Source organism: Onychomys torridus, chromosome 21 (assembly GCF_903995425.1).
Source record: "Onychomys torridus chromosome 21, mOncTor1.1, whole genome shotgun sequence".
Taxonomy (NCBI): Eukaryota; Metazoa; Chordata; class Mammalia; order Rodentia; family Cricetidae; genus Onychomys; species Onychomys torridus.
The window spans coordinates 4,141,458-4,169,263 of record NC_050463.1 but is presented as its reverse complement, the minus strand read 5'-3'; the positions used below and the strand labels follow the sequence as shown (position 1 = coordinate 4,169,263).

The following is a 27,806-nucleotide window of genomic DNA, read 5'->3' as shown; positions in this document are numbered from 1 at the left end:
CTTCCGGTCCCATGCTGCAGGCGCTGCAGATGAAGGAAGCTCGTCTTGCTTTGTGTGCTGAGCTGTTACTGGCGCATGGAGCTGTGAGGAGAGAGGGAGGAGCATGGAACCCGCCATGGTGAGTGAGGGGCCGCTGTCCCCTTTGAGGGAGGAGCCGCGGGAGCCGGTGTGGGAGCAGCCCGCTGCGGCGCCCCATTAGGCACATGAGGTCCTTGCTGTCCTTGCAACTCCCGGGACCTGTGGCCCCGGAGTATCTTCTATCTGTGGGCTGTGCCTGCAGAGAACACGAGCATGGGTGGATTGTGGGTGGTTATTTCCTTATTGTGATGTCACCATGCAGAGAGGGTGCATTGCGCTGTTTTCACTGTGGCCAGGAAAGGCAGATTTGCTAACTCATAGAGCCCTGGTTTCTCTAGTGTCTTCTATAAGTTCTTCCCTTGGCCCTGAACATTCAGGTGTAGGATACTTCTGAAGTTAATTCTGTGCAGGGCATAAAGTCTGTGTCATTAACACATTTGCATGTAGATATGTTTTGTTGATCTCTTTTTTCTTTCCTAAACAGTACATAGTGAGTTGTAGGCCAGCTAGTGCTGCATAATGAGAGACCATCACAAAAAAACCTTAAAGTTATATCTGTGTACTTTTTTTGTGGTACATTCTCTCTGCCTGATGTAGGTTGTGGAATTAAATTTAAAATCCCTGCAAAAGCAATATGTACTCTTAACAGCTGAGACATCTCTCCAGTAAAAAATCCAAGTATGAAATCTCTGTACTTTTAAAACAACAGAATTACTTTTTCAAACATTTAAAAGTTGATTCTTTTATCATTATAAAAGCACTCAAATAATTATGAGGATCATTTATATGAGAAAAATAGCATGATATACTAATAGTCTTCAGAAATTACATTCAAAGAGTAGTCTCTCTAGAACAAAGAATTTGTCTGTCACCTCCATTACTTACATACAATTTTTAAAATTTTGAGACTAGGTCTCACTGTGTAGTCCTAGCTGGCCTGGAAGTCACAGGTCCATCTGCCTCTGCCTCCTGAGGTTTAGGATTAAAGGCATAAGCTACCATACCTGGCTATATTTATAACCTTTATGCAACATTTAAATAAAGTATCATAAGAAAAAAAGTTGCCTTCTAGATCTCAAGTAAATGTACTGTGTTCATAGCATGCTTCTTTTTAATATTGTGTGGCTCTTTCTCCATGGTTTTATTTCAATTTCTATTAAGCTTTATTATTTAGTTTATGTTTGTTATGTATATGCCTGAATGTGTGTTTCTGCATGCTGAATTCTCTCAGAGGCCAAAAGAAGGGTCATATCTGTTGGAGTTATAGGCATGTGAGCTAACCATCCTGTGTGTTGGGAACCAGACTCAGGTCCTCTGCAACAGTAGAACACAGACTTGATGGCTGAGCCTTGTTTGAAGGCACTGCAGTATTCTGAAGCTGAGCCAGTACCATGGGAAATGGTTTTACTTAACTTTACTTTTCTAATGATGTAAACTTGGCAGTCAAATAGAACCCACTTGATGCACCCTCAAAAAGAGCAATAGAATTCTTGATTGTAGTTATCATGATTATTTTTATGTTAACAAGTAAGATGGTGTAAATAAACATAAGCTTATGCTTTGAAATTGCCAGATGCTCCCTGTGATGGAATGTGAAGAGACATGACTCCAGCAGTGTCACCTTGGAAGGGAAAGTCGTCTTCAGCCTACCATGACCTTCTGCTTTCTGGTCCTTTTAGCAGTTGTTTACAAGTTGTGACAGTAGTACTACATGCAACTCGCACCCATTCACGAGCTGTCAATAACTGTCCAGCCATTATGTGATTACCATTAGCATGTGACTCTACCTTCTTTTTTCCAAGTTCAGGTAGAAATGAGTAGCCATTTTTAGTCTGGATTCAAATATTCTTCTCAAGATAATGTGCAAGTACTGTTCAATGTCATCTCACCTTCTAGAGATTTAAATAGAGTAGATAGTGCATAATTAGGTATTAGATATTTTGGTTTTGCTGAATAGCACTAGAAATAGTGAGTGAAACTCATGCGACTGAGAAAGAATTGGTAAATGAATTCCATTTTCCTGCTGTAATGCTAAATTTAAATAAAAGGTGTACTGGGTACCTTCTGGCAGGCCACGCCAAAGTTTGCTACTCAGCAAACATGCCACAAAGTTAGTGCAAGAGGTTTATTGGGGTAGGGGGGAGTGAAAGCATGAAAGGCCCTCTTGTAGTGGAGATATGAGAGAGACAGACAGACAAGAAGAAGAGAGAAGCAAGAGGCAAGAAAAGAATAAGAGGCAAGAGAGGAAACAATGGGCAAGAAAGCCAAGAGAGGAAGGAGGAGGCAAAAGAGCCATGAGACGAGAGTGCACTGTGCCCTGGTGGGCACTTTTAAAGGGTCCATCTGTCATATATCTGACAGTGGAAAGTTGAGGATGTAACTACTTTGGTGACAGAGACAGGCTGCTGCTGCAGCAGAAGCTAACATTCCTCCCTTTTGTTTTTTATAAAAAGGTGAGGAAACAGGAAGGCTTAGCTGGTGAGGTGGGAATGAGGGCGCTGTGTTCTCAAGATGGCTTCCTGTTGTCTGGGGGCATTGGCATATAGGGGAGACCTGAGAAAGCTGAGATGCTGGCCAAGTCCTGGGATAGTTGGCTGTTTCACTCACTGTCCAGGCTCTGTGGTACTGTCTGGTGCTAGGAAAGTGTGGGCCTGGTTGAAGCAGTTTGTGAGGTTGGACCACTTGGGGCTAGCCACTTTGAAGCTGTCTGGGATGCAGATTTTGAGGGGATCTGGCAGAATGCTGGCAGAAAATAAAGTTAAAAAGTTTTAGGGGGAAATGTTTTTCTTAAGTTCTAGTAATTGAGGGAAGGGAGTTGTAAGACTAGGGAAAGGTAGGAGCGATTCTGCCCTCAGGAACAGGCAGTAGGGGGGACACTTAGGCTGTTGATTGACAGTACTTATGTGGAGTTCATTTGACCTGTTTGAGGTAGATCCAAGCCGACTCCCTGGAGCTTTCAAGAGTTTTTTGAATTTACACAAAGAGATAAGGTTTGGACATATTAGCATTCCCACTGTTTGTAATCTGTACTGGAATCCACATTGTAGATAAGGCAGTAGACTCGTGCCTTTGAGTCATAGGGGACCCAGAAATGATTCTGCTTAGAAGCATGAACACTCTTTCCTCTAACCAGAAGACTGAGTGTGTATAGACGAGACAGATGTTTTTAGCACAATGAAAAACATTTTTAAGTCTATACTTAAAAGACGACCAAAGGGAATTTAAAATCTTAAGCCTGTGACTATGATAATAGTGGTGCTTTGCCAGAGCTAGATCGATAGCTTATCAGAATTCCAATGACTAATGTTAAGACTAAGGACTTTTGGAGTCTTAATACAACAGAGCAGTGAGAGAAAGAAATCTGAAACATGTTTCATTTTTATACACCTTAAGTCACTTTCTTTTTCTCACCACTTAAGTTTTTTCATCCTCAGGCCTTTATAACTTTAATTTAAACACCTTAGACCCTAAAACATTTTCTTAGATCTTCACATCTTAAGCTTTCATATCTTTACATAAACTTTACACCTGAAAACACCTTCTTCTATCGAGTTCACCAGGAGACACATGTGGTTGATGACTGCGGGCAATCATTATAGAGTGAGTTCTTTTAAATAAAGGAAGAGTAAAACGTTACATTGGAATCTGTTTTGTGAGTTTATCTCTTTTCTGAGTCTGGTAACGAGGTAAATTGTGAGTAGTGGCTCTAGCAGACAGAGACCTGTGGCCTGAGTTTTACACACAAAGTTAACGGAGAAGGCAGCTGATGACTGGGTTGCGGTTGTTAAGCTGACAAAGCTATGACTAGTCTAGTCATCCAACACCAGAGTTCTGAGGATAAATTTCACCTGAGTAAGCAGAAGTGCAGACCAAGCAGCTTCCACATCTGTTAAAAGTGGCGGCTTATTGGCTGCCTAGACAGCGACCCCAGGGCCCTCCATGGTCACTGGGGGCAGAGCTTTCATGGCAGCACCAGTCTTTGGCTGCCAGACCCAGAAGATCCGACAGACTTTCCCGTGGAGTAGGAACGTGGAGGTAGGGTGACCAGCCTACCTTGCCTAGGCAAAGTGGGGCAGTCCATTCTCCAGTGTCCTGATTGTCCAGGACAGGATTGGACAGGATCTTGGCAGCAGTTGAGGTGAAAGGCATTTTTCCCCCCCAGTGGCCAGTGTTGCCACATTTAAAGCAAGCTCCAGGTGGAGGTTCTTCTGGGTCTGTCCATCTTCTTTGGAGGAGACAGCGGTGCTGCCAGGAGCTGACATGGCTATCATACAAAAAATTTGTTAAACATTTTAAGCGCCATATTTGGCAGTTTTCTGAAGCATTTGAGAATGTCTATTTATTAGGCATATCTGAATAGACTGTGCTTGTTTCTAGTTACTTGTTTTAAGCTTAACTTTGAAAACATACAAGGGGGCTAAATAAGGCTTATCCCTGTAATTAACCATACTAGTACTTAGCATGACTATAATTAAAGAATTTTATCATTTATAAGATGACTGACCATTAACTTGCATTTCTTCACAGTCTACAATAAGTTAGCAGCTTTCATAAGACTAGTACTTTATATTCCATTCCTGAAGGATCCTTAGTTGTTTACAATAAGTTAGTAGCTTTTTAAAGAATAGGACTTTATGTTCCGTCCCTGTTAAGTTTAGGCTTAAAAATAATGATTTTGAATTGAAGTTCTTCTCGTATCAAAATAAAAATTTTAAATCATTAGATAATGGGCTCAGTAAAGAAACCAAAATAGCCATTCCGTGGGTGAAAGTGGAACAAGTTTGTTCCAAACTGGTAAGCCTGTCTCCTGAGGAGGCAAAGAGGTGGGGAAAGATCCCCAGGGCCAAATGGGAACAGGAGAAAAGGGGCTTGTGAGTTGGGGTGGGGCCTGTGAGCAGAGACTGAGGTAGCCCAGAGGCTAGCACTGTCCTTGACAAGCCATTGGGGCCCCTGCCAAAATGCCAAGCCCTGGGAAAAGGACCTTCTGGGGGACCAGACATCCCATTATAGAATATATCTTATTTATCAAATATATGATGCAACTTAATCTAAATTCTGTAGAAGTTTGGTGTTGAAGACTTGGCAAAGACATAAGTACCTAGGTGTAAATTTCTAAATTGGCTTTTGTTACTCTGAATAGACCTTTATAACCTTAAACTTTTAACATATAGATAAAGTATATCCTAAACCAGAGTTGAATCATGTATACAGTATGTTGTAAGAAATATAACCTTACATTTCTATGAAAGTCTGTACCAGTCCAAAATATTTGAGACTTGGAAGAAGAGAGGAAAGAAAAGGCAAAAGAGAAAAAGAGGAAGGAGGAAGAAGAGAGCCGAGAGATAAGAGAGCAAGTTTGTGGTGATATGTTGTGTCCCCCAATGTATTGTGCACCCTAATAAAGGTTACCTGAGGATCAGAGGAAAAAGCCAGCCATTATATTAAACTTAGAAGTCAGGCAATGGTAGCACATGCCTTTAATCCTAGCATTCAGGAGACAGAGATCTGTCAAGATCACTGTGAGTTCAAGGCCACACTGGGAACAGCCAGGCATGGTGGTACACATCTTAAATTTCAACACTAGTTAACCATAAAGGTCCAGAGGTCTGTACAGACAGACAGGAAGTGACAGAGCTGGGCAGGAAGAGGAAATAATGTAGCTGGGCAGAGAGAGGAAGTGAGCATGGGTAGGCAGGAAGTAGGTCTCTTTGGAAGCTGAGGAGTTGGTGAGGTGAGGTTAGCTGTGGCTTGTCCTATTCCCCTTTTCTCTCAGTTTTTCACCCTAATATCTGGCTCCAGGCTTCTTATTAATAAGACCATTTAGCAGTTTGTCTTACACAAGCTGTACTCTGCTGGGCACTTTGAAAGGGTACACATTGGTTGCATAGCTTATGGTGGAGAGGCACCTGGTGACAGGTGCTGACATAACTCCTTTGGCAGCAGAGGCAGGCTGCTGCTGTGGCAGAAATTAACACCTACTGTGACCTAGCTTTCCTAGGTTGTAATGTTAGAATTTTCATAACTGCTCGTAAGTCCTCATCAGTCAGGAAATGGAGGGAATTTAAGATTAAATAGATTATCAAATTCCTCACTATGCTTCAGGGCCATTTTCAGACAATGAGAGATATGTAATTAAAGGAATTTAATTCCAGTAAGGGAGCTGAAGGAACTGTCATCAGCCTAGTTGTCAGTAACGCTCTTTTTACTTGACCTGCATATGCTATTGTCTTTTTAGTTAGTAATATTGATTGGCATATCCTAGTCTTTGATAATGAAACTCTGTACTCAGGAAAGTAAAATACAGAGGGGTTACTGTAGGAGAAAATGCAGGTGTATCCTGGCAGTCAGCCTACCTTGTACACTGTGCCTCTAAGTAACAAGCATGGTCCACCGTGAATATTCCCGGAAGTGTGAACATTGAAGTAGTATGAGTAGCTAGTAGCAGTCCTGCTGAGGTGTCTACTCTTCACATCTCCTTTTATGAGCTACTTCTGCATAGAGGTCCTGGTGTGTTGTATGACAGTGCTGACTTTTCAATCTAAGGTCATGTGCTAATCAATCATAGTCCATAGGCTTCCACTATGTAAGTAGTTGCTCATGTGCAGTAAAGCAGATGCTGTTCCCTGAAACCATCCCTGAGTGCTTCTTCCCTTCTCCATGTCCTTTACTGACCTACAGGCATTGCAGTCTTATTGGAGGACACCCAGTGCTGCAGGCCACAGGAATATATCATAAGAATTCAGTTGGTTATGGCAAAGTCGATACCTGGAGGGATCAAGGAATTCCTCCAGAGGAAGCCAAATTCCAAGGGGCTTTTGGTGTTATTTGCCTTGTTACATATCAGCTGTATTCTGTTATGAAAATCATGTGTGCCTTCATAGTTTTTCCAGTTGATTTTTTTCCTAAGAAGGGCTGACAGTGTGGACTGATCTCTCTCTGGACGTACACATTTCAGATATTTGGAGAACAACCTCAGGAAAGGTTTCCTCTGGAATCAGCTATCTCCCTTAGCCAGTTTCAAGGACTAACATGTAATAACAGTCCACATGCTAGTCTCCTGATTTAAGGTAAATTCCACAAGGACACACCACCTTGGTCAGGTGGACGTTAAGTAATAGCTTTACACACTTTAGCTCAGACCCTCCTTTCTTACAGCCTCACTAACTTTATAGACCCCTAACTCCTTACCTAACCACTTCTAGGAATATTTAGATAACCTTCTGCACTGACAGCTATGTTCAGCCAGAACCCCAGTTCAAGCCTCCCTGTAATTATCATCATTAGCAGCATCCGGCCAGGTCCATCCCCAGATGGAGGAAAGTAACTTATCAGAGATACCTCTGTACTCTCTAAGAACAGACTTAACGCATCCAGGCTACCTCTTTGAGAAGGCCTGGCAGATGTGCCAATTAAGCTTAAGTACCTCCTTTTTCAAATCTTACCTCTAGTTCCAGATCTCCCTTTAACTATCACCAGAGGCATCTAGCTCTACACAGGTTGCCTAGCATCCGAGCACACTTTGCCCCACCCTGCAGAAAAATGGCGATAGTTTGAACAGATACGAGCCACAGGAAAAAAGAAGACAATTTTATTTTTTCCCATTGACCTAGCAACTTACAGATTGCTAGATTCTTAACATTTTCTACCAATCACATTTAAGACTACAGTTGAGCACATAAGATCCCTCTTCTTAGATATTACCCGAATTTGGCCTTTTGTTAATTCATTTTCCCATTAGCCACTTCCCTTTGGGGTTGCAAATGATAATTAATGGTTATTGCCTCTCTATTTGGTTCTTATCACCCCTCCATTTGACCCTGAAAGCGTGGCTTTGCACTGCCAAGGGATTACCACTTGTAAGTGTGTATATACCAGGACTTCCAGGGCAAGGGATATGGAGAAGAGAAAAGAGAATGGAAGAACTAGATGGGTAAGAACTGGAGAGGAACAAACTGAGATGGGGACGAACTAGATTGAAGGACTAGAAGAGAGTACTAGAAGAACGAGATGGAAGGTGAGTAAGAACCAGATGGGGAAGAACAAGATGAGGAAGAACAAGATGAGAGAGAAAAGAAATGGGAGAGGAGCTGATAAGACCTAGATGGATGAGAACCTAAAAGGGGCAGAACTAAGATGAAGAAATTAAGATAGAACCTGGAGGGGACAACAGATAAATGTAAAGAGAAACTGAGCAAGAAAGGAGCTAGACATGAGAGCAGAGTATAAGCTTGTAGAGAGAGAGTTGACAGAATAATAAAGTGTATGGACTAAGGAGTTTCATGTATATAGATTCATTTCTTTTCTTCAAAGATTAATTATCAGCTGGTTGTAGATTCTTCCCGGACTCAGGGAGGGGGCTATCAAGGGGCTGGACCCTCATAGTCCCCAATAACCCAGGTAAGGGCTGTAACAATATGGGTGACAAACTCACCCACATTGTGATCCATGTGCACAAGGACACATATACACAGGCATGATACATATATGTAATTAAATATTTGAGAAACAAGCCTGAAAATATTATCAGTGTATTTTTCTTCAGGACTGGTCTTACTAACTCTTGCTTGTTTCCCTGGAACTTACTATGTAGTGCAGGTTTGCCTCTGCTTCCCTAGTGCTAATGTTAAAAATGTATGTGACTGTGCCCAGCATCAGTGTTTACTATTTAAATATCAACACCTGGAAGGTGTAGCTAGGTAGGGAAAAAATGCAAGGCTAAAGTCAGATATTACTGAACTTGAGGCCAACCTGAGCTACTTGATAAAATGTCCTTCCAAAGCAAAAGTAGCTGTGTGTGGTGGTGCACAAATGTACTACCAGGACTCAGAAGGCAGAGGCAGAAGGTTGGAAGCAAGTTCAACCTAGTGTTTGCATAGTGCTCCTGATCAGTCAGGTCTATATGAGGAAGCCTTGTCCCTGATACCAAAACAACAAATGATGTCATAACCAATGAACAAAAGAATACCTGCAAGTGGGTAAAGTGCTTGCTTCTGAGCCTGACCACTTAAGTTCAATCCCCAGGAACCACTTGATGAAAAACTGACTCTTCACAACTACTCTGACTTCCACATGTGTACAATACTCAAGTCACCATGTATGAAAAACAGGACCTCTGGAACAACAGTCAGTGCTCTTAACCACTGAGCCATCTCTCCAGCCCTTATTTTGATTCTGTAAAACTTTTCTTAAGGTATAAATATTATCTCAATTTTTATAAGATTAATATATATTTTAAATCTTTTTGTCATGATATTAATGGTCATATAGAGTACTAGCTAATTCCAGAAAAAGGCCTCATCTAGCTTCCTGTACATGATTTCAGGTTTGAGTATCAGGGAACTAGGAATTAAGTTTTTGTACTCTGGACATATGAAACAAATATTGATCCTTTAGTCTCTTTGAGATCTGCTGCATATGACATTTAAAATGTTTAACTTTTCTACAGTGAACCATGACCACACCTGACAGACTTTTGAAGTCTCCAAAAGGATGATGGGGCCTCACAATGATGATTCCACCCAGATTGTGGTATTGCCCCTAAGATGACAAATATCATCCCAAGGTTGGCTTTGGACTACAAACTGCTCAGGACAATCTCAAAGTGGCTAGCTAAGATGGTCCAGCCTCACAGACTACTCTATCCAGAACTTGAGACAAACCCTGCACTTTGCCATTACACTGAGACTTGACAACAAATGATAACAGCTGATTCTCCCAGGACCTGATTATTATCCCAGCTTTTTTTAGGATCCCCTAAGGATGCTGTTACCCCCAGACAGCAGGAAGTATTTTTGTTTGTTTGTTTTTCGAGACAGGGTTTCTCTGTAGCTTCGGAGCCTGTCCTGGACTAGCTCTGTAGACAAGGCTGGCCTGGAACTCACAGAGATCCACCTACCTCTGCCTCCCGAGTGCTGGGATTACAGGCGTGCGCCACCATTGCCCAGCTAGGAAGTAATTTTTAAGAACTGGTTGCCCGCATGGCCAAGAGCTGGGAAGGGTTATTTTTGGTGTTTCAATGGATATTTGTTATTGTTTAGGGTGGTTGGTTACAAGTTGTTATTGGTAATGGCTAAAAAAAGAGAGAGAGAGAGAGAGAGAGAGAGAGAGAGAGAGAGAGAGAGAGATTAGATTCAGGGTTCTTGTTTTGGAAAAAAAAGGAAAAAAAGAAAAAAGGGATATAGTAATGATGGAATAAAAGGGTAGACTAGCTTGGCAGTGGTGGCGCACACCTTTAATCCCAGCACTCAGGAGACAAGAGCCAGGTGGATCTCTGTGAGTTTGAGGCCAGCCTGGTCTACAAAGCTAGTTCAAGGAAAGGCGCAAAGCTACACAGAGAAACAGAGAAACCCTGTCTTGAAAAACCAAAAAAAAAAAAAAAAAGAAAAAAGAAAAAAGAAAAAAAAAAAGGTAGATTATTGAATCTGCTTTTAAAAAGCAACTACTTGTTTTAAATATTTTGTATTGATATGGATCTCTATATATTGACACAAATTTGGGGTTATTTTTGTCAGAACATACAGTACATACATTTACTCTTGTTTAAGGTATTGTACCTATACAACCCATTTAACAATGTAATGCAAATTTCTAGTCCTTGAAAGTTATTATTTCCAACTAATTAGGATACAAAGAGATGCAAGTAAGTAGTTATTAGAACAACTTGTAGTCATATTAACTATATTTTCAAGGTCAAACATACATTTTAGATAGACAGGTCATCTTCAAATACTTCAGAGAGCTACAGAATATAGCATTTAAGATGTTTTAATAACATAGATTATTATTTTTTTATTATACTGAGACATGTCTTCTCCTGGTGGCACCAATCTACTTCAGAGAAGATGATAGGCATCAAAGAAACTCTATACAGAATTTACTTTTTTGTGGCAAAAGTTAGCCACTGGCAAGAAAATGACCTTGACTCAACTCCTGACAGTATGCTGTCCAAATTGGACAAGCAGGACACAAAACAAAGTGACTGCTGAACTTTACCACAACAAGGTAGGACAGCCCTTCAGAATATCCTGCTTCACAGAAAAGTCTGTCAGATATGTAGGCTTTTGGGCAAACAATAGATGCCCCAATATTTCAGAGTAACCTTGGGTGACTGTCCATGCAGTCAACTGTTTCTGTCATTTCTCACATTTTTTGGAAGTTGCTTGCTTCTACTTCCTGTTTACTTGGGTAATATTATTTCCTTCTCAGATCTTTGACGGAGTTGAAGACTAGACAGTTATAGTTTTCCTTGTTAATAAATTGCAAAAAGAAACTCACTAAAGAGGTGTAAAGTGTATAGCATTGAGAGACATTAAAAAATAGTTTTGGTAATGCCAGTTAGAATAGAAAGTGAATTGGGTACAACCTTTTGGACACACCAAGATAGAATAGATGATGAAGTATTTTCTCTGAATTTGTCAAATGTTTATAGACTAGATTTTATTAATGTAATTCTTATTTTTTTTAACTGAAGATCGAACCCAGGGCCTTGTGCTTGCTAGGCAAGCACTCTACCACTGAGCTGAATCCCCAACCCTAATGTAATTCCTGACTGTATATATTGTATATAGTTATTGTAATCATTGTGTATAGTTTTTCTTATTTTAGTTATAACCTTTTTTAATTTTAGACAAAAGGAGCAAATGTGGTGATATTTTGTTTATGCTCTAACAAAGCTTTCCTGAAGATCAGAGGGTGGAGCTAGCCATTAGTTAACCATAGATGTCTGGAGGTCTCTATAGAAAGGAGACAGGAAGTGATATGGCTGGGCAGAGAATGGAATATAAGGTGGGTGGAGACCAGAGCTTGGCCCTTTTTGGTCTGAGGAATTGGAGAGGTAAGAGCTGTCTGTGGCTGTTCCTTTACTTCTTTGATCTCTCAGCATTTACCACAATATCTGTCTCCAGGTTTTTATTGTTAAGAACAATTAGAGTTTGTGCCAAATTGGGGCATCGAGGTTCTTAAGACAAATTTGATCTTCAACCTCAGGATGTATCCAGGTGCTGCAGGTTTCTGGCTCAGGTGGCCATGGAGTCCAGCTCTGCAAGGCCACCTCCAGGGTTCAGATCAGAAGCCACAGCAAAGTGAAAGGAACTTAGGATATTTCTACTCTGTGGGTTTATGGGAAAACTCACAAGCATGGTGTTCCAATGATTTCTCTTTATTGTTCTGCCTCTAGTTTCAAATGTTTCCAGTTTATATACACATACAACACCAATTCTTTGGCAATAGCAAGGTTACAATGCTCCCCCCCCCCCCAGGTCATAAAACAGATTAAGAGTAATACAAAGCAATAACTTGTCAGGAGCTATTTGTTGTGGCTCTGGCAGGTTTGGCTGTAAGAAGTTCCAGCTAACTCTTAAAGGGGAAGAGGTCACAAAGAAGAGAAACTAAACCAATAAAGAAATCTAAGAAGGGAAAAGGGAATTTGTATACTATTTTACATTCCTAAATGTGACTAAATGTATAAACTAAAAGTTTGTGATTGATAAAATGTGAAAGAGGAAAAAGGCAACAGACACTGCTCAACTTACCACATGCTGGGAATTGCAGCAGTGTTAGTGTAACCATGGCAACCTATGTAAACTGTAGGGGAAGTGTGCAGCATTTGATTCATATCAGCATATTTGCCAAGTGTTAACTGGCAGTAAAGAACCTTTCAGATCTAAAAAACAAACAAACAAACAACAACAACAAAAAACCCCTTTTACCCAAAGTGCTTAGACAAAGAGAGGGCCTATAACTACTTTGTACAAAATCTGAAACCTGACACCTCCCAGCCACTCTGTCTGTCTGTGGCTTTCATTTCTATGGTGACTGTGTGAGAAAGTTAGCTCTCTCCAGAGCTGGTCTATCAGTTAGTGACCTCTATGTGTTAATCACACAGATCTCAGGGCTAAAACATAAACAGTTAGACTCCTATGCTAAAATCTTGCATCAATAAACTGAGGCAAAAGTGTTAATAGCCTTCTGAGGTCAAAGCAGGAATAGCTGAGTTGCACTTCCCATTTCTACAGGTGGGGTTCTTTCAGGACAACTCTATTATAATTATCTCAAAGGGTTTTGATTCAATAGATGCTGAAATTCTGTCCTTGAGCCTATCTGTGAAAGTCCTGTTTGTCATCTTTCTGCATAAACACCTCATCTGGCCAAATTGTCCTGCCATAAAGATAATTATGGACAACAGACCTCTAAGTTTTTATTGGAGTGAGGAACAAAGATTTGACCATGTGACATATTTTTCTCACCAGAATTATATGGTGTGGGTAGAAGTCATCCTTCTATTAGTATACAGGAATAATTCTGCCTGACAAATGAGGAATACACTGCTAAGGTTGTGGGATAAGCTCCAAAGCTGTTACAGTGCTGAAAGCCATGGCATCAAATGAGAAATTTACAGTAAAAAGCAGCCATCTATCAAAAGGCAGTAATCCTCATGTCCTGCTTATGAGTTTTGTCCTCCATCAAAAATGTACATTTCTGGTTGGTTGACCTTCTAAATATCAGCTGTAATGTACTGCATAATCTTGCAGACTCCATCAGCTAGGGGCTGGTAATCCTGTAATAGTAACTGGTTAGAAATCTTTTGCATCTCTTATTGAAGAAATCCAGACAAGAGGTTTATAAGGCAGGACACAGTTAGTAGGACTAAGAAAAAGAAGAGAAGAGTGGTTAAGAAAGATAGCATCCAGTTCCATATCTGACTATCAGTGTTCCACTGGCCAGAGGTATCAAGCTGCTTCTGTTTTTGAAGATCCATTTGGAGTTGTTGGATCTTATCTTCCACTACACATAATTGGTTGACATAGAAACATTATTCCCCCAGAAAGAGACAAAGACTATCTCTCTCTGCTGTTAATAAATGCATTCCTCTCCAATTTTGTAGTAGTATGTTGCCCAGTGAGTCTATTTGTCCCTGACAGGTAAGGATAGTCTGAGCTATTGGTTGGAAACCTTGAATGAACTGTGAGGAAAACCAGTGGTAATTAGCTACAAAGTAGTCCTGCTGTTCCAGTAACTACACCTGCAGTTATGCCCAGGGCTGCTAGAAAGGGTATTACTTGGATTGCTTGTTTGTCATACCATGCTGCTATGAATTTGGTGAAGGGAATTGGCAGTGGTTTTTCACCAGATACCACTCCTAAGTTAGGAAACAGGACTACCAGGGCACAAATCTCAGATCACCTACCAGGCAAGCAGTGATAAACTTAAGTACCACAGAGTAGAGGCATTGTGAATGTTTGAATATAGGGCCTGTGTGATAATACCAAGGGTAATGGTATTATTGCAGTCTGCAGAATCCAGACTGCCCACAAGGTGTGTTCCTGAGAAGTTAAAGCAGTCTATAATACCAAAGAGAGGAATGTGAAAGAGATAAGGGGTGGTAGTGACATTCGGCTTGGAGCAATTAACAAGTGGTAAGGTAATAGGATAATGGGTGAGGCCACAAAGTGGGGGATGAGAGTTTGACCCTGGAAAGACATACAGCCAGCATCCTCCAAAGAGGTCAGGCTGAGCGCTATTCAATAGCTGATATGAAGTAGTTAAGGTCTGAAACAGAAGGTGTGACAGGGAAGTGGGGTCAATATCATCAAAAAAAGGTGACATTGAGGACATAAGAACATTTGAGGAGCTTTGGCCCACTTCTACTGTGTCTATACCTCGAGGTTGAGAGTGTGGGATGTGTACCCTCTATATTTTGAGTGTACCTGATGGGTGGCTGTGATACATGCTATTGTATACCCCATCCTTTTCAGATAGCTGCATGTGACAAGAGAATATGGAAAGCATACTTGGAGTCTTTATATGGGTTTGGGGATTGTCCCTTTGCTAATTGATAGGCACGGGTTACAGCTATTAATTCAGCCTGCTGATTTTTGGTGTGGGCTCAAAGGGCCCATGCTTCAACCACTATGGTGTCTGAGAAAATAGCGTATCCTGCTTTACATGCTCCTTCATATATGAAAGAAGCTGCCATCTGTATACCATGTATACTGGCCTGAGGTTGTGCTCCTTCCTGCATATGTATAGGATATGCTAATGACTCTTCTAGGATCTCAATGAATGAGTGGGATAGGGAGTATTCAGGGTTGGGGAAGAAGATTTGAAATGTTAAGAGAGTCCTGATCAGAGACTGTCACAACCCCAACTAGGTAGGTATTATCCATTTGGAATTCATCTACATAGGCCCTAGCCTGATCCCAGACTCACCTATGCTCTTCTGGGAGGAGATTCTTGGCAAGAATCATATAAATATCATAAAAGGTAAGGTCATAGAATTGGATAATGTACTGGAATTCTTTAATAAAAGTGAAAGAATTGGCAATATAGGACCTAATCCTTTTTCTACTTGGGAGAGTTCAGATAACAAGAAGGGGACATGTACCCTGACTAAACCATCTACCCCAGCAACCTCTCACAAGGGAGAACTGGGGCTGGTTTTGATCAGGGAGGTAAGGAGGTCCCAAAGAAGAGTGGGAATGAGTAGCAGGAGGACTAGGGGCTGTTGGTAGGTTGAAAGTAGGTGCCAGTGGGAGTTGATGTGCTGGGTGACCTGTCACTGAGGAGGGAGAAAGGGAAACTGAAGGGACCAGAGGAAAGGGAGCTGTGAGCTTGGTCTATAGATGGGAGGCTCCTTAGCTGGATCAAAGATAATAGATTCATCTTATTCTGATGTCATAGCTAGCAGGAGCTGGGTGGGGGAACAGGAGGCACAGAGAGGCTTGGAGTGAAAGTCAGAGAAAGCTTTAACATAGAGGGTCTCTTTCCATTTCCCCAATTGCTCACAGTAGTTGTAAAGGTCCCAAATAATATCAGAATCTAGTGTGCTGTTATGTGGCCATTTAGATTGTTTAACTAAGGGATTTGAGGCCAAATATTATTGCAAAAGCATACAAGTTTTGGGCCTTTCAAATTGGGTGTGAGGTGTAAAGGCTTTAGATTTTCTAGGAGGCATCCCAAGGTGGAGTGGGAGGGTATGGAATGCTGAGTTCCCACTGATGAGAGAGGTGAAGGAAAAGGTCATTGCAACCTGCAGTTGTGGATGTCCCCTGGACTCAGGGATGACCCAATGCGATCCAAGCCATTCAGAGGGTTGTCACTCAACTCAATGGGGGTCAAGCATAGCCTGGCTAAGCCAGTGGAGAGACTTGGGTACCTGGTACCAGGGCTTCCACAGAGATAGAAGGCAAGAGAAAATGGAGCTCTAGGGGGAAGGTCTCATTTAGAGGTAAGGGCTGGCAAAGGAGCCACAAAAGGCATGAGGGCCTGGAGAAGCTATGAAATTATGGGGAGCTCCAAGGGAAGACGGAAGGAGAGGACAGGAGGGAATGTTATAACCCAATTTGGCCCAAGGAAACTGCCTGATTGCTGCTCCAAGGGTGGTGGGCTGTAGCTGAAGAGGGCCAGCTATTGCCTTAGAGACCATTCCTGGGGGTACTTTCCCTTCCAAGTGTACTAGGGGGGTGCTGAACCCCCAACAGACACTTCCCCTGACCCAGGGGAAATGTTTACACTGACCAAAAGGGGAACCAATGTAATTGCTGCTGTTGGATGGAATGCTGGGAGCTGGTGAGCTGGAAGGTGAGTTCACAGATGGACTGGAGATAAGGGATAAGATCCCAGTGTGGCTCAGACCTCACGGGGAGAGCACAGGCACCAAGGGAGTATATACTGGGCTTTGACACCCAAATGTGAGTGTTACAGCTCTGAAGAGAAAGGTATCCTGACTTGTTGGGAAGTCAAACTATACTTGGGGTTGCAACGGGACATCTCTGGAGGGTGGAGCTGTGATAAGACAGCTCTAGAGGGAAAGGTACCCCAACTTATTAGGAAGTCAGGCTGTACCTGAAGCTAGGGTGCAGTGGGGGATGGTCTTGCCATAGGAAGTAACAACCCTGCTCCTCTCCTAGAGAGAGCCTTTACAGCTGAGCTTTGTTCCACACCTCCTAAGGGGGCTTCCCAGCAGAGCACTGTTTCTTCTCATCTCTGGCTCAAAATGTTGCTTCTTCTGCTTCACTCTATTAAAAGGGAAACTCCTGCAGACATATAGCAATCTCTTATGGCTCTGATGAAAAGTTGTGGCTTTTTTTCTGCTCACCCCTTCCCTAAGAGAACATCTCAGCAAAGGTTCTTCATTTTTTTTCTGCTCAGCTCTCCTAAGGGAACATCTCAGCAAAGGTTCTGCTTCACACTGGCAAAAGATCTTCACTCAAAACTCCTTCATGAAAGATTCACTTGGGAAGGAGGAGTCCAGGAGAGTAGCTGCCTCTGCCAGCGTGGGAAAGGACAGCTAACAACTGAACAGGCAGAGGGGCTTATATGGGGATTCTTAGGGGACGAGTTTCTCCAGAGAGAAGATTTTCTGCTTGGGAATTTGTTTGTTTTGTTGGTCAGGGGCAGAGATGTCTCTGGTTTCCGGGACAAACTGTATTTCTTTCACTGGTCCTTTTTAGCTTTTTTGGCTCTGATTTCAGGGCCAGGGCATATTAACTAGCTCTGGTTCTAGGGCAAAAGTGTGTTTCTTTGGCTTTGGGTTCAGGGCTAAAGTGTTTCTTTCACTGTCTTTGGGTTCAGAACCAGGGTGCTAGAATTCATGCTCAGGGATTGGTTGGTTTTCCTGCTCAGGGATTGGTTGGTTTTTTTGGTCAGGGGCAGAGCTGACTTGTTTCATGGCCAAACTGCATTTCTTTCACTGGTCCTTTTTATCTTTTTGGCTCTAGTTTCAGGTCCAGAACATATTTCTTTCACTGGCTCTGGTTCTAGGGCCAAAGAATGTTTCTTTGGCTCTGGTTACAGGGTCAGGGTATGTTTCTTAGGTTCTGGGTTCAGGGCTAAATTGTCTTTCACTGGCTCTGGTTTCAGGGCCATGGTGGGTTTCTTTCATTAGCTCTGGTTTCAGGGCCAGGGTGGGTTTCTTTGGCTGACCCTTTTACCGTACAGCAGCTTCTTTCTGTTCTTCCCACTTCAGAAGTCACTAATCCAGGTTCCCATTTAATCCAGTGAAGGTGAACCATCAGTGTGCTAGAGAGTTTTATGTCAACTTGACAAAAGCTACAGTCATCTGAAAAGAGGGAGCCTCAATTGAGAAAATGTCTCCATAACATCTAGCTGAAGGCAAGCCTGCAGGGCATTTTCTTAATTAGTCATTAATGGGGAGGGCCCAGCCCATTGTGGATCATGCCATCCTTGGGATGGTGGTCCTGGATTCCATAAGAAAGCAGGCTGAGCAAGCAATGAGGTGTAAGCCAGTAAGCAGTACCTTCTGTGGCCTGTGCATCAGATCCTGCCTCCATGATCCTGCCCTGTTTGAGTTCCTGTCCTCACTTCCTTCCTGTGCATGGGGAGGAGGAGCCCTTGTGTGGAAACATACTTATTGTTGACTTTACAATGTAGTGAGCACACCTCAGCTGCTTTTACTGTCTCCATGGAAAGCAGATTTACTAATTTGTAGAGTCCTAGTTTTCTCTAGTATCTTCTCAAACTTCTTCTGTACTTGCCACTTAACAAGCAATTGTAGGATCCCTTTGGAGTTACTTTGTCCAGATTGTAACATTGGTGTTACTAATATATTTGCATGTGATGCCACAGTGTTCCAGTAATCTCTTAGTAAAGCCATACTTAATGTATTTCCTGGTCTCATTTTTCAAAACTGGCTATATTTTAATTGTGTTCTTCTGTCTGTTTGCACTCCTGTTCTGTTGATCTTTTATTCTTGCCCAGACAGTACAATCTTTATGGTAGTTGTATGTGAAGTTTTGAAGTCAGATGGTGTCACTGTGTGTGCTGTTTATTCAATCTTATGTTGATCATTTTTCATTTATGATGATCTTTTGCCATCACTTTTCTGTTGCTGATGGCATACATTATTAGACTTCTTATTGGACTTTTGTTGAATCTATACCTCAAATTCTGAATTTTCATAATTGACATTATAGCCAAGATGGCAGCAAACCACAGGGTTCCTTTCTACTCAAGGGTAGTCCAGCTCCCTGCTAAGGTAAGCCCATCTTCCATCAGTCACAAGTCCCAGTGGGATCCATACTCCTCAAAGATTCAATGTGCAGTTACACCATTTCTTTTAAAAGGCACTTTAATTAGATTAGCATGAATATATTAGGAGATGGTGCATATGGACTAGGCAGATAGGTCCCCAAAATCAAAGGAATAGAGGAACAAATTGCATGGCCTCAAGCAGAGACAGTTGAGTCTATCCATGTGTCTTTCCATACACATTATAACTGTAGAAGCCAAACATTGTCATCCAGTTGTTTCAACTTCTCTTCAGGCCCCAGACACAAGATGTTTCTTGGCCCCATTTTATCCTAGTTGAGTATCATCCAGCTTGAGATTAGACAGATTTGAGTATGGTCTGGATTATGATCAGACAAATTTGTGGCTCTCCATGTTGGCTAGAATTTAAGACCTTCAAAATCCAACTTGCTAAAGTAATTAAACTGAATTTAAACCCTTAGCAGCCTTGGGTTGCACATCTTCCCAGTTGGAAATGCACCCCCCCAGACAGTGTCATCTACAACAGTCACACTTAGGGACATCAAAAGATTGCCTTCATTGCTCCTACCTGATCTCAGGTTTCCCAGATTCTCTGAGAGAATTGGATAGGGACAGAACCACATGAAAAAGCCATGCAATGAGAGAAAACAGGGACTTAGGAAGTTTTGAAATCTTATATTGTTTAGTCTCTTCTTAGATAGAGTAGGGAAGGTTATATTGAGAAAGCCTATAACCCCTCAAGAAGTACTGGCTCTCCCCTTTTGAGGTGAATACTTTCTTCATTTTGTTTTTCTCTTCTTCCTTCTTTCTTCCTCCCTCTCCTTGTTTGTACTTCCTGTTTTTCCTCAATTTCTTTCATTCTTTTCCTCTAGTGCTCTTTCTACTTAGGTTATATTTTTTTCATGGTTTATATTGCTTGAGCCTTAGGCTCCTGTCTTTGAATGCTTGGTCTCCAATTAGTGAAAATAATCATGTAAAATTAGGAAGTATGCTCTTGTGAATGAATATAGGTGAGTCTTGTTTGTTAAGGTCTACGTGGGCTTTGAGGTTTCAAAAGCCCAAGCCAAAAAGAGTGTGTCTTTCTGCCTCCTACCTATGTATCAGGATGTTAGTCTCACCCCATGTGTGCCTACCTTGATGTTCCCATTCATGATGATAATGGATTAATCCTCTGTATAATCAATCTCCAAATTAAAACCTGGAATTATAACAGACCCCTTTGTTCATAGTCTGTTTTCACAGCAGCCGAACAGTAACTAAGGCAGATTTGTTTTTTGTACTATTTTGGCATATTGTCTGTATGTATTCTTCCTGTGTCCTGTGAAAATGAGTAAGGCTAAATTAAAGAGTTTGGGACAGTCTTGAAAAAACATGTAGTCTGTTGCTTGGTTATAACTGATGACTCATGCTGACTCAAAGAATAAAAGAGCAACAGTAGGGGCAGAAATTAATGAAACCTGTTGTTGGAGCGTGAGTAGGATGGGCACAAATCAAGGGAATGGTGGGCACTGACCAGAAGGAAAACCAGTGGAAGTCATTAATATTCACCTGTCAAGTAGATCCAAATGAAGAGATGACATGACTTGTCAAATGGAATGCTTGTGGTGGTACACTTTTACCTCATGATGAAAATAAAGTACAAAAGAAAAGAAAAGATGTTGCAGGGCTTCTTCCCAGCCACCAGCATTTAAATTGGGAAGGAAAAGGCAACAAGATTCCTATGCCCAGAAACCAGCTTCATACAGAACTTGCTGCTGACCTGTTCTAATGCAGCATTGTCAATCCAAAGCTAGAACCCCTTTTAGACATATCTATGTGTCCCATTTTTTTTTGAAAGAAGAAAGATGTAACATTTCAAAGTCATGGACTCTTCCTCTATGTTTTCAGTTCAGTAACGTTACAGCCATGTGTTCGACAAAGTCAAGGTCCCTGTGAGGAGACTGTGATAGTTCATTATATGAAGGTGTGAAAATGAAGCCTAGATTGCATTTATAGGCCACTAAAGGTTGAAATGCACAAGCTTTGAGGCACCTACCATGTACCATGTATAGCTACCTGTAGAGAGTTGAAGGAGATAAAAAGAGAGAGCAAGATGTGTGAAAAGTTGCAAAGAGAAAGAGCCATCTAAGCCCTTTGAAACTGAAGCTCCAGATGTCTGATTCAGAGCTATAGGATTTGGTGTTTGCCCAGCAGGTTTTCAGTCTTGCCTTGGTACAGTCATTCCTTACTTCTTTGAAATGGAAATGTGTATTTTTTTACCTTGTGTGATGCTTAGATATAATTTATTTTTTGATTTTACAGGATACCACAGTCAAGAGACTGTCTAGAGTGTCAGATGAAAATTTTTACATTTGAGAAGTTTTGGGACTGTTACAAAATATGGGGATCTTTGGGGTTAGAATAAATAGATTTTTGCATTATGGGTTGAGTGTGAGCTTATGACCTGCACAAAAATGTGGGTTGAATGAAAAATCTTCTAAGTAAGAAGATGTATTTGAGACTGTCTCTGGTTTGTGGTTTCATCAGGGTGCACATAGAACCTTTAGAATGAGGGGCCTGTTCAGAATATTTGTACTCTGACCACAGAGGTGAAATTGAGCAACCTCCTTTCTTCTCATACAGCCACACCATTACCATGATTACAGACTCCAACATTAAATAATATAAAATAAAATAAAAGCAATTGCTTTTCCTTGATAAGCCATTTTTCTGCACTGATATTTTTATTTTTTATATTTTTGGCTGATAGAATGAGTTTTTATACGTGTGAAGTCTTTGCTTTTGTGCTAAGCTTTACCATTTGTTCACTTTTAAACTTTGGCAGAAAGTATCATTTTTTTTCCACAAGTATAGTATGCATTCATGACATTAATACAGAGATTCACTTGTGTCTACTTTCTGAGTTTTGGGGCTAAGGGTGATGCACCATCTGCCAATCTTGTCCATCTTTTTTGGGGGAGGCTTATTTCACTCATAGTTTTATTTAATAGTTCATCATCAGAAGCACTAAGAGTAGAAACTCAAGCAGTGAAGGAACTTGGAGACAGGAGCTGATGCAGAAGCCATGGAGGGGTGCTGCTCACTGACTTGCTCATCATTGCTTGCTCAACCTGCTTTCTTATAGAAACTTGGGCCACTAGCCCAGGGATTGTACCACTCACAATTGTCCAACTGTTTTTGATGTCAGTAATTTTGATACAATTTTACTAATGTTTATATAATACTGTTGCTCTGTTTGCATGTCCTTCTATATATGCAAGTCAACATTTCTCTTACAATGCCATATGCTATTCAGAGGGCCCAGAAATGAGACTCATAATCTGTCTTTTCTGTTTCCATCTAAAATGACTTGGTGATTGCATTTGAAATTCTGTGAATTGAAATAAATTTGTTGAGTACACAGAGTTATATAAATATTCCCAATGATGTGTACATTTGCTATGCATTCAGTCTCACCATTTCTATTACATATGTGTGTGGGATACTTTAGGTTGCAGTGACCTATGAAGATGTGCATGTGAACTTCACCCATGAAGAATGGGCTTTGCTGGATTCTTCCCAGAAGAGTCTCTACAAAGATGTGATGCTTGAAACCTATTGGAACCTCACTGATATAGGTGAGAATGTGAGTTTTCCTTCACTTTTTGACTTAAGGGTACAAGCCTTTCTTCGAGATTGGTGTTCCACTATGATTTTGACTGTAATAGAGGAAGAATGTAGTAAATAAATCAGGCATGGTTCTAAGAATGGCTGAAGATAACTGAAATGTTGCATAAATTGCAATAATATGTCATACAATCCTGTTACTATATTTTAGGCTACAAATGGGAAGACCAGAACATTGAAGAACATTGTCAAAGTTCTAGAAGACATAGAAGGTAATTTTCATGTGCAAACTGATATATTTATGCCTCTGAAGAAATTTTAATGTGCCCTGATATTTAATGACAAGCAACAGTGTCAATAATTATAGCTTTGTGATAACTATTAAATTCCTACAACATCAAGCACCACAATTTGAGGTACCCAATCTGTGTTTACAAGATGTTCCACTATAAAACAAGACAAGGAAACAACTCCCCAAAAGATATCACCATATTAGAGAGGGAGAAGTGATAATGGTGATTGTTGTCACCTCAGCCTCTTTGGAACCCAAGCAGTGGTGAAGGAAGATGCAAGGCTCTTCCCTGATCATTTGCTCCTCTCCCTGTGTGAGAGAACCTGTATTTAACTTGAAGTACCTGCATGGCAACTTACATCCATCTGTGCCTGCAGGCCCAGTTGATACAAAATCCTCTGCTGACCTTCAAGAATACCAGGCATGCATGCGATGTACATACAATGTACATTTAAGCAAGACACTCATACACATAAAATACTAAAGTAAATATTACTTATATATTTAATTTACATTGGTGTGAGGGTGTCAGATCAACTGGAACTGATGTCATAGACAGTTGTGAGTTGCCATGCAAGTGCTGGAAATTGAACTGGAAGAGCAGCCAGTGCTCTTAACTGCTGAGCTATCTCTCCAGCCTCCAATAAAGTAAATCTTAAAAACAAAAAAACAAAACAAAACAAAAACTTAGAGCTTCAGCACTCACTAATCTCCTATCTTAGTTGGGTGGTGGTGGCACACTATTTTAATCCTAGCACTTGGGAGACAGGCAGGCAGATCTGTGAGTTGGAGGCCAGCCTGGTCTACAGAGTGAGTTTTAGGATAACTAGGGCCACACAGAGAAACCCAATCTACAAAACAAATATATATATTTGAAATGTTGTATATCTTCAGAAAGATGTATCTGCAGATTATCACAAATGTTAGTCTTGCTACATTCAGTATAAGCTTAGTAAACAATTAGTGGGGGGAAACAATTTAGGATTGATTTAAAGCACTCTTAAGATGTTCAGTTTTAGTTAATTTTTGTACATTTTTAGATTTTTAGCTCCTTTCATATGTACTCAATAACCAAATAAATGAAAGGTGGTTGAAAAACTCAATGTTAACTTTTTTGAGTTAATGTTTCCATAAAATAAATAGTAATTTATATTAGCTACTGAGATTGTAATGCTAAGTTTTAGACACTATTTGAAATATTATATGAATACTTTTGTCAGGTGTAAGTATGTGATTTTTGTGCTCCTGTTGCAATAAACTTAAGTATTTTGGTTTTAAAAAAAAGAGATGTCACCATATTAATCATATCTCCCTGACATCCATCTTGTAGAACTATATCCATTTAGTTTCATTCCCTTCAAATATTGTAAAGGCATTCAGATTGATTAGGGGATTAGAGTATGTCCAAAACTTTTATAAGTAAATTGTCCCTTAATTAAGCCAGTGTTACTCATATACTTGAAGAGACTTAACAGTAGTTAGTGAGAAGGGCAGTTTATGACAATAAAATGTTATCATTGTGGAGAGATCATAATCCCTATGCCACAACTCTATAAATAACAAAAAGTTAAACTGTGTGAATACAATGTGAAAACCTTTTGTTATTAATCCTTTAATAGGTATATCATCTGTCACTCTGGATACAAGCCATGTGATCCTAAGGGATATGGAAAGAAGAAATGTACCTATCTTTCTCCCAGAAAAATTAGAAGATATATAGTAGTTCCCACTATGGGAAGACATGGTAATCCTGATACAAGTGTACAGTTAGTTGGATTTCCAACTTCATTGGGAATACATCAATGTAAGTACCATGGAGAAAAGCCTTATAAGTACAAGGAATATGGAAATTCTTCTGTCTGTCCTGGTTCACGTTGCACATGTAGTGTGACTCACACTAAAGGAAAATGTTTTGAATGCAATCAGTGTTTTAAAGCTCTGAGTTCTTCCAGTTCTCTTCAAAGATGTTTAAAAATTCATATGGGAAAAGGATGCCATAAACAAGAGCCATGTAATAAAGGTTTTAACCATCATCAGAATCTTCAAACACACAAAAGGACCCATAATGAAGAAGCACCCTGTGAATGTAAACAATGTGATAAAACATTTAGACTTCATTCTACTTTACAATTACCCGAAAGAACTCATTTGAAAATAAAACCCTATGAATATAATAAAGGCGAGAAACCCTTTGAATGTCACAGTCATCTTCAAGTACCCAGTACTCATACTAGAAAGAAACAATATGAATGTCATCAATGTGGAAAAACCTTTGTACGTCCCAGTCATCTTCAAATACATCAAAGAATTCATACTGGAGAGAAACCCTATAAATGTAAACAATGTGATAAAGCCTTTGTAAGTACTGGTGATCTTCAAAAGCATGAAAGAAGTCATACTGGAGAGAAACCTTATGAATGTAATCAATGTGGTAAAGCCTTTGCACGTAAAAGTCGTCTTCACCGTCATGAAAGAAGTCATAATGGAGAGAAACCCTATAAATGTCATCAATGTGGTAAAGCCTTTGCAGATCCTAGTAATCTGAAACAACATAAAAGAAGTCATACTGGAGAGAAACCCTATGAATGTCATCAATGTGGCAAAGCCTTTGGAGATCCCAGTAATCTTAAACATCATAAAAGAAGTCATACTGGAGAGAAACCCTATGAATGTAGTCAGTGTGGTAAAGCCTTTGCAAGTAGTGGTGATCTCCAAAGGCATGAAAGAAGGCATACGGGAGAGAAACCCTATGTATGTAATCAATGTGGTAAAGCCTTTGCATACCGTAGTAATCTTCACCAACATGAAAGAAGTCATACAGGAGAGAAACCCTATGATTGTAAACAATGTGGAAAAGCCTTTGCATATCTTAGTAATCTTCAACAGCATAAAAGAAGTCATACTGGAGAGAAACCCTATGAATGTAATCAATGTGGTAAAGCATTTGCACATAAATATCATCTTCACAGTCATGAAAGGACTCATACTGGAGAGAAACCCTTTGAATGTAACAAATGTGGTAAAGCTTTTGCATACTCCAGTAATCGTAAAAAACATGAAAGAAGTCACACTGGAGAAAAATCCTATGAATGTAATAAATGTGGTAAAGCCTTTGCAGATCTCAACAGTCTTCAAATGCATGAAATAGATCACACTGGGGAGAAACCCCATAAATGTAATAAATGTGGCAAAGCTTTTGCACGTAACAGTCATCTGCAAAATCATGAAAGAAGACATACTAGAGAATAATCCCATGAACTTAATAAATGAGGAAAAGCTTTCTATACTAGGCAAAGACTCCATCATTTTGAAGATCCCAGAACCATGGGGTGTCCAGCAAGACCATCAGCAGTGGTGAAGCAGAACCAGTCAGAGCTTAGAAGAGAAGCTGTATATGCTGCAGAGGGCTCAGCCCAAGAAATGACTGAAGCCCTTTGGAGAAGCCCTGAAGATTTTGAGTGGATTTCTGTCATTGAATGTGGTATTCTTCATATTGTGGGTGTTTGTTTCCACTTTTTTCAGATTGTGACTGCCCTGCTTCTTCTTTTTTGAAGGGAGAAGGTATTTAATTTAATTTTGATTTTTTTTTTACATGAGCAATAGTTGAAAAGATTTAGACTTTTAAAAAAGATTTTGGATTTTTAGTGAGATTGGACATTTTTTAAAAGAAATTTTAATATTTTTAAATTTGTAGAAATTGTGGACTTTTAATAAACTATTTCTCTTTTAAAGTAAGGTCTTGTAAATGAATAAGAAAAGAAAGTTTGAGGCTTCATAGTGATGTGTTTGTGTATCAAGGTGACAAGTTTGATTCCTAGTACCTACATCAAATGGCTAAGAACAACTTATAAAGCCTGTTGTGGAGATCTGATGTACTCTTCAGGCTTCTTTGGGCACCAGGTATGGAGTAGAGCAAATACAGATGCATGCACATATGTGTGTTTGTATGACTCCATATTTTTAAAAGAGCTTTCTTAATGTATATGTTACATTTTTCTTTAAAATTAAAATAAAATAAGTTTAATTTTGGTCTATTGTCAGAACACCCTCTAGGAAAGGAGTCATTTGAGAATTCTAAATGCTTATGTTAACACTCCAAGCAAACATGACCTCATTTTCTTCAAACCATGAAGTTATTGTTCTTGGAATATTTATGTCCTCCTCCCAGGTGTAGCAGATAGGTGTGAGTTGACTTCAGATTACTCATTATTGTTTGATGTTGTTATTCAGTGAAATGTTTGAACTGTCCTTTATATACTTGTATGGAAAAAACATTTTTGTCCCATGTGACTTGTTTTTAATCATTGTATACAGTTTGAACTCAGGAGAGCTCTACTCATATGGCCTTTATAACCTGCAAAGTATAAATTTTCTGGGGCATGGAATAAAGTTGGCTATTGTATGAGACTTTAGTCCTCAATTCTTGGCTCCAATCTTCCAGGTCCCCCCACCTGTAGAGTGGTGAAAAGTAGCACTTGAACAAAAACTGCAAATCAGCTACAAGTTAAGAGGTGGATGACCCTCATAGAAGGAGGTGAGTGAGAATTATGGGGCAGGAACCATGGGAGGCTTTGCTTTCTATTTAGGTAGTGCATCATGTTTTTAAAGAAAGGAGGAGCACAAGTATTAAAATCACAAATATTAGATTGCTTGCAAATTGAATATGATTATAACTCCTAGTTTCCAGAAGAGAAATTTGAGGTGATGTGTGGACAGAGCCCAAAACAATATTGAAAAGACATATAAACAAGGAAAAGACCTTTACTCAATTTTGGGTTTTTTGGTCATTAATATGGACTATTATCAAACTGAGGAAGATAAG

General features: G+C 40.2%; 1 protein-coding gene across 3 annotated transcripts; it reads left to right on the top strand.

Annotated features, from left to right (window-relative positions):
- LOC118571371 (zinc finger protein 431-like) lies at positions 1–27,806 on the top strand. Of its 3 annotated transcripts, XM_036170314.1 has the most exons (5): positions 2,314–3,678; positions 22,577–22,703; positions 22,904–22,964; positions 24,604–24,788; positions 27,426–27,806. In XM_036170314.1, exons 1-5 carry the CDS (start codon positions 3,646–3,648, stop codon positions 27,461–27,463), a joined length of 444 nt encoding a protein of 147 aa, XP_036026207.1. In that variant the 5' UTR covers positions 2,314–3,645; the 3' UTR covers positions 27,464–27,806. The 3 variants fall into 3 exon arrangements, with proteins under 3 accessions (XP_036026206.1, XP_036026207.1, XP_036026204.1); XM_036170313.1 differs by lacking the exons at positions 2,314–3,678; positions 27,426–27,806 and adding an exon at positions 1–118 and having other exon boundaries at positions 24,604–26,569; XM_036170311.1 differs by lacking the exon at positions 27,426–27,806 and having other exon boundaries at positions 24,604–26,569.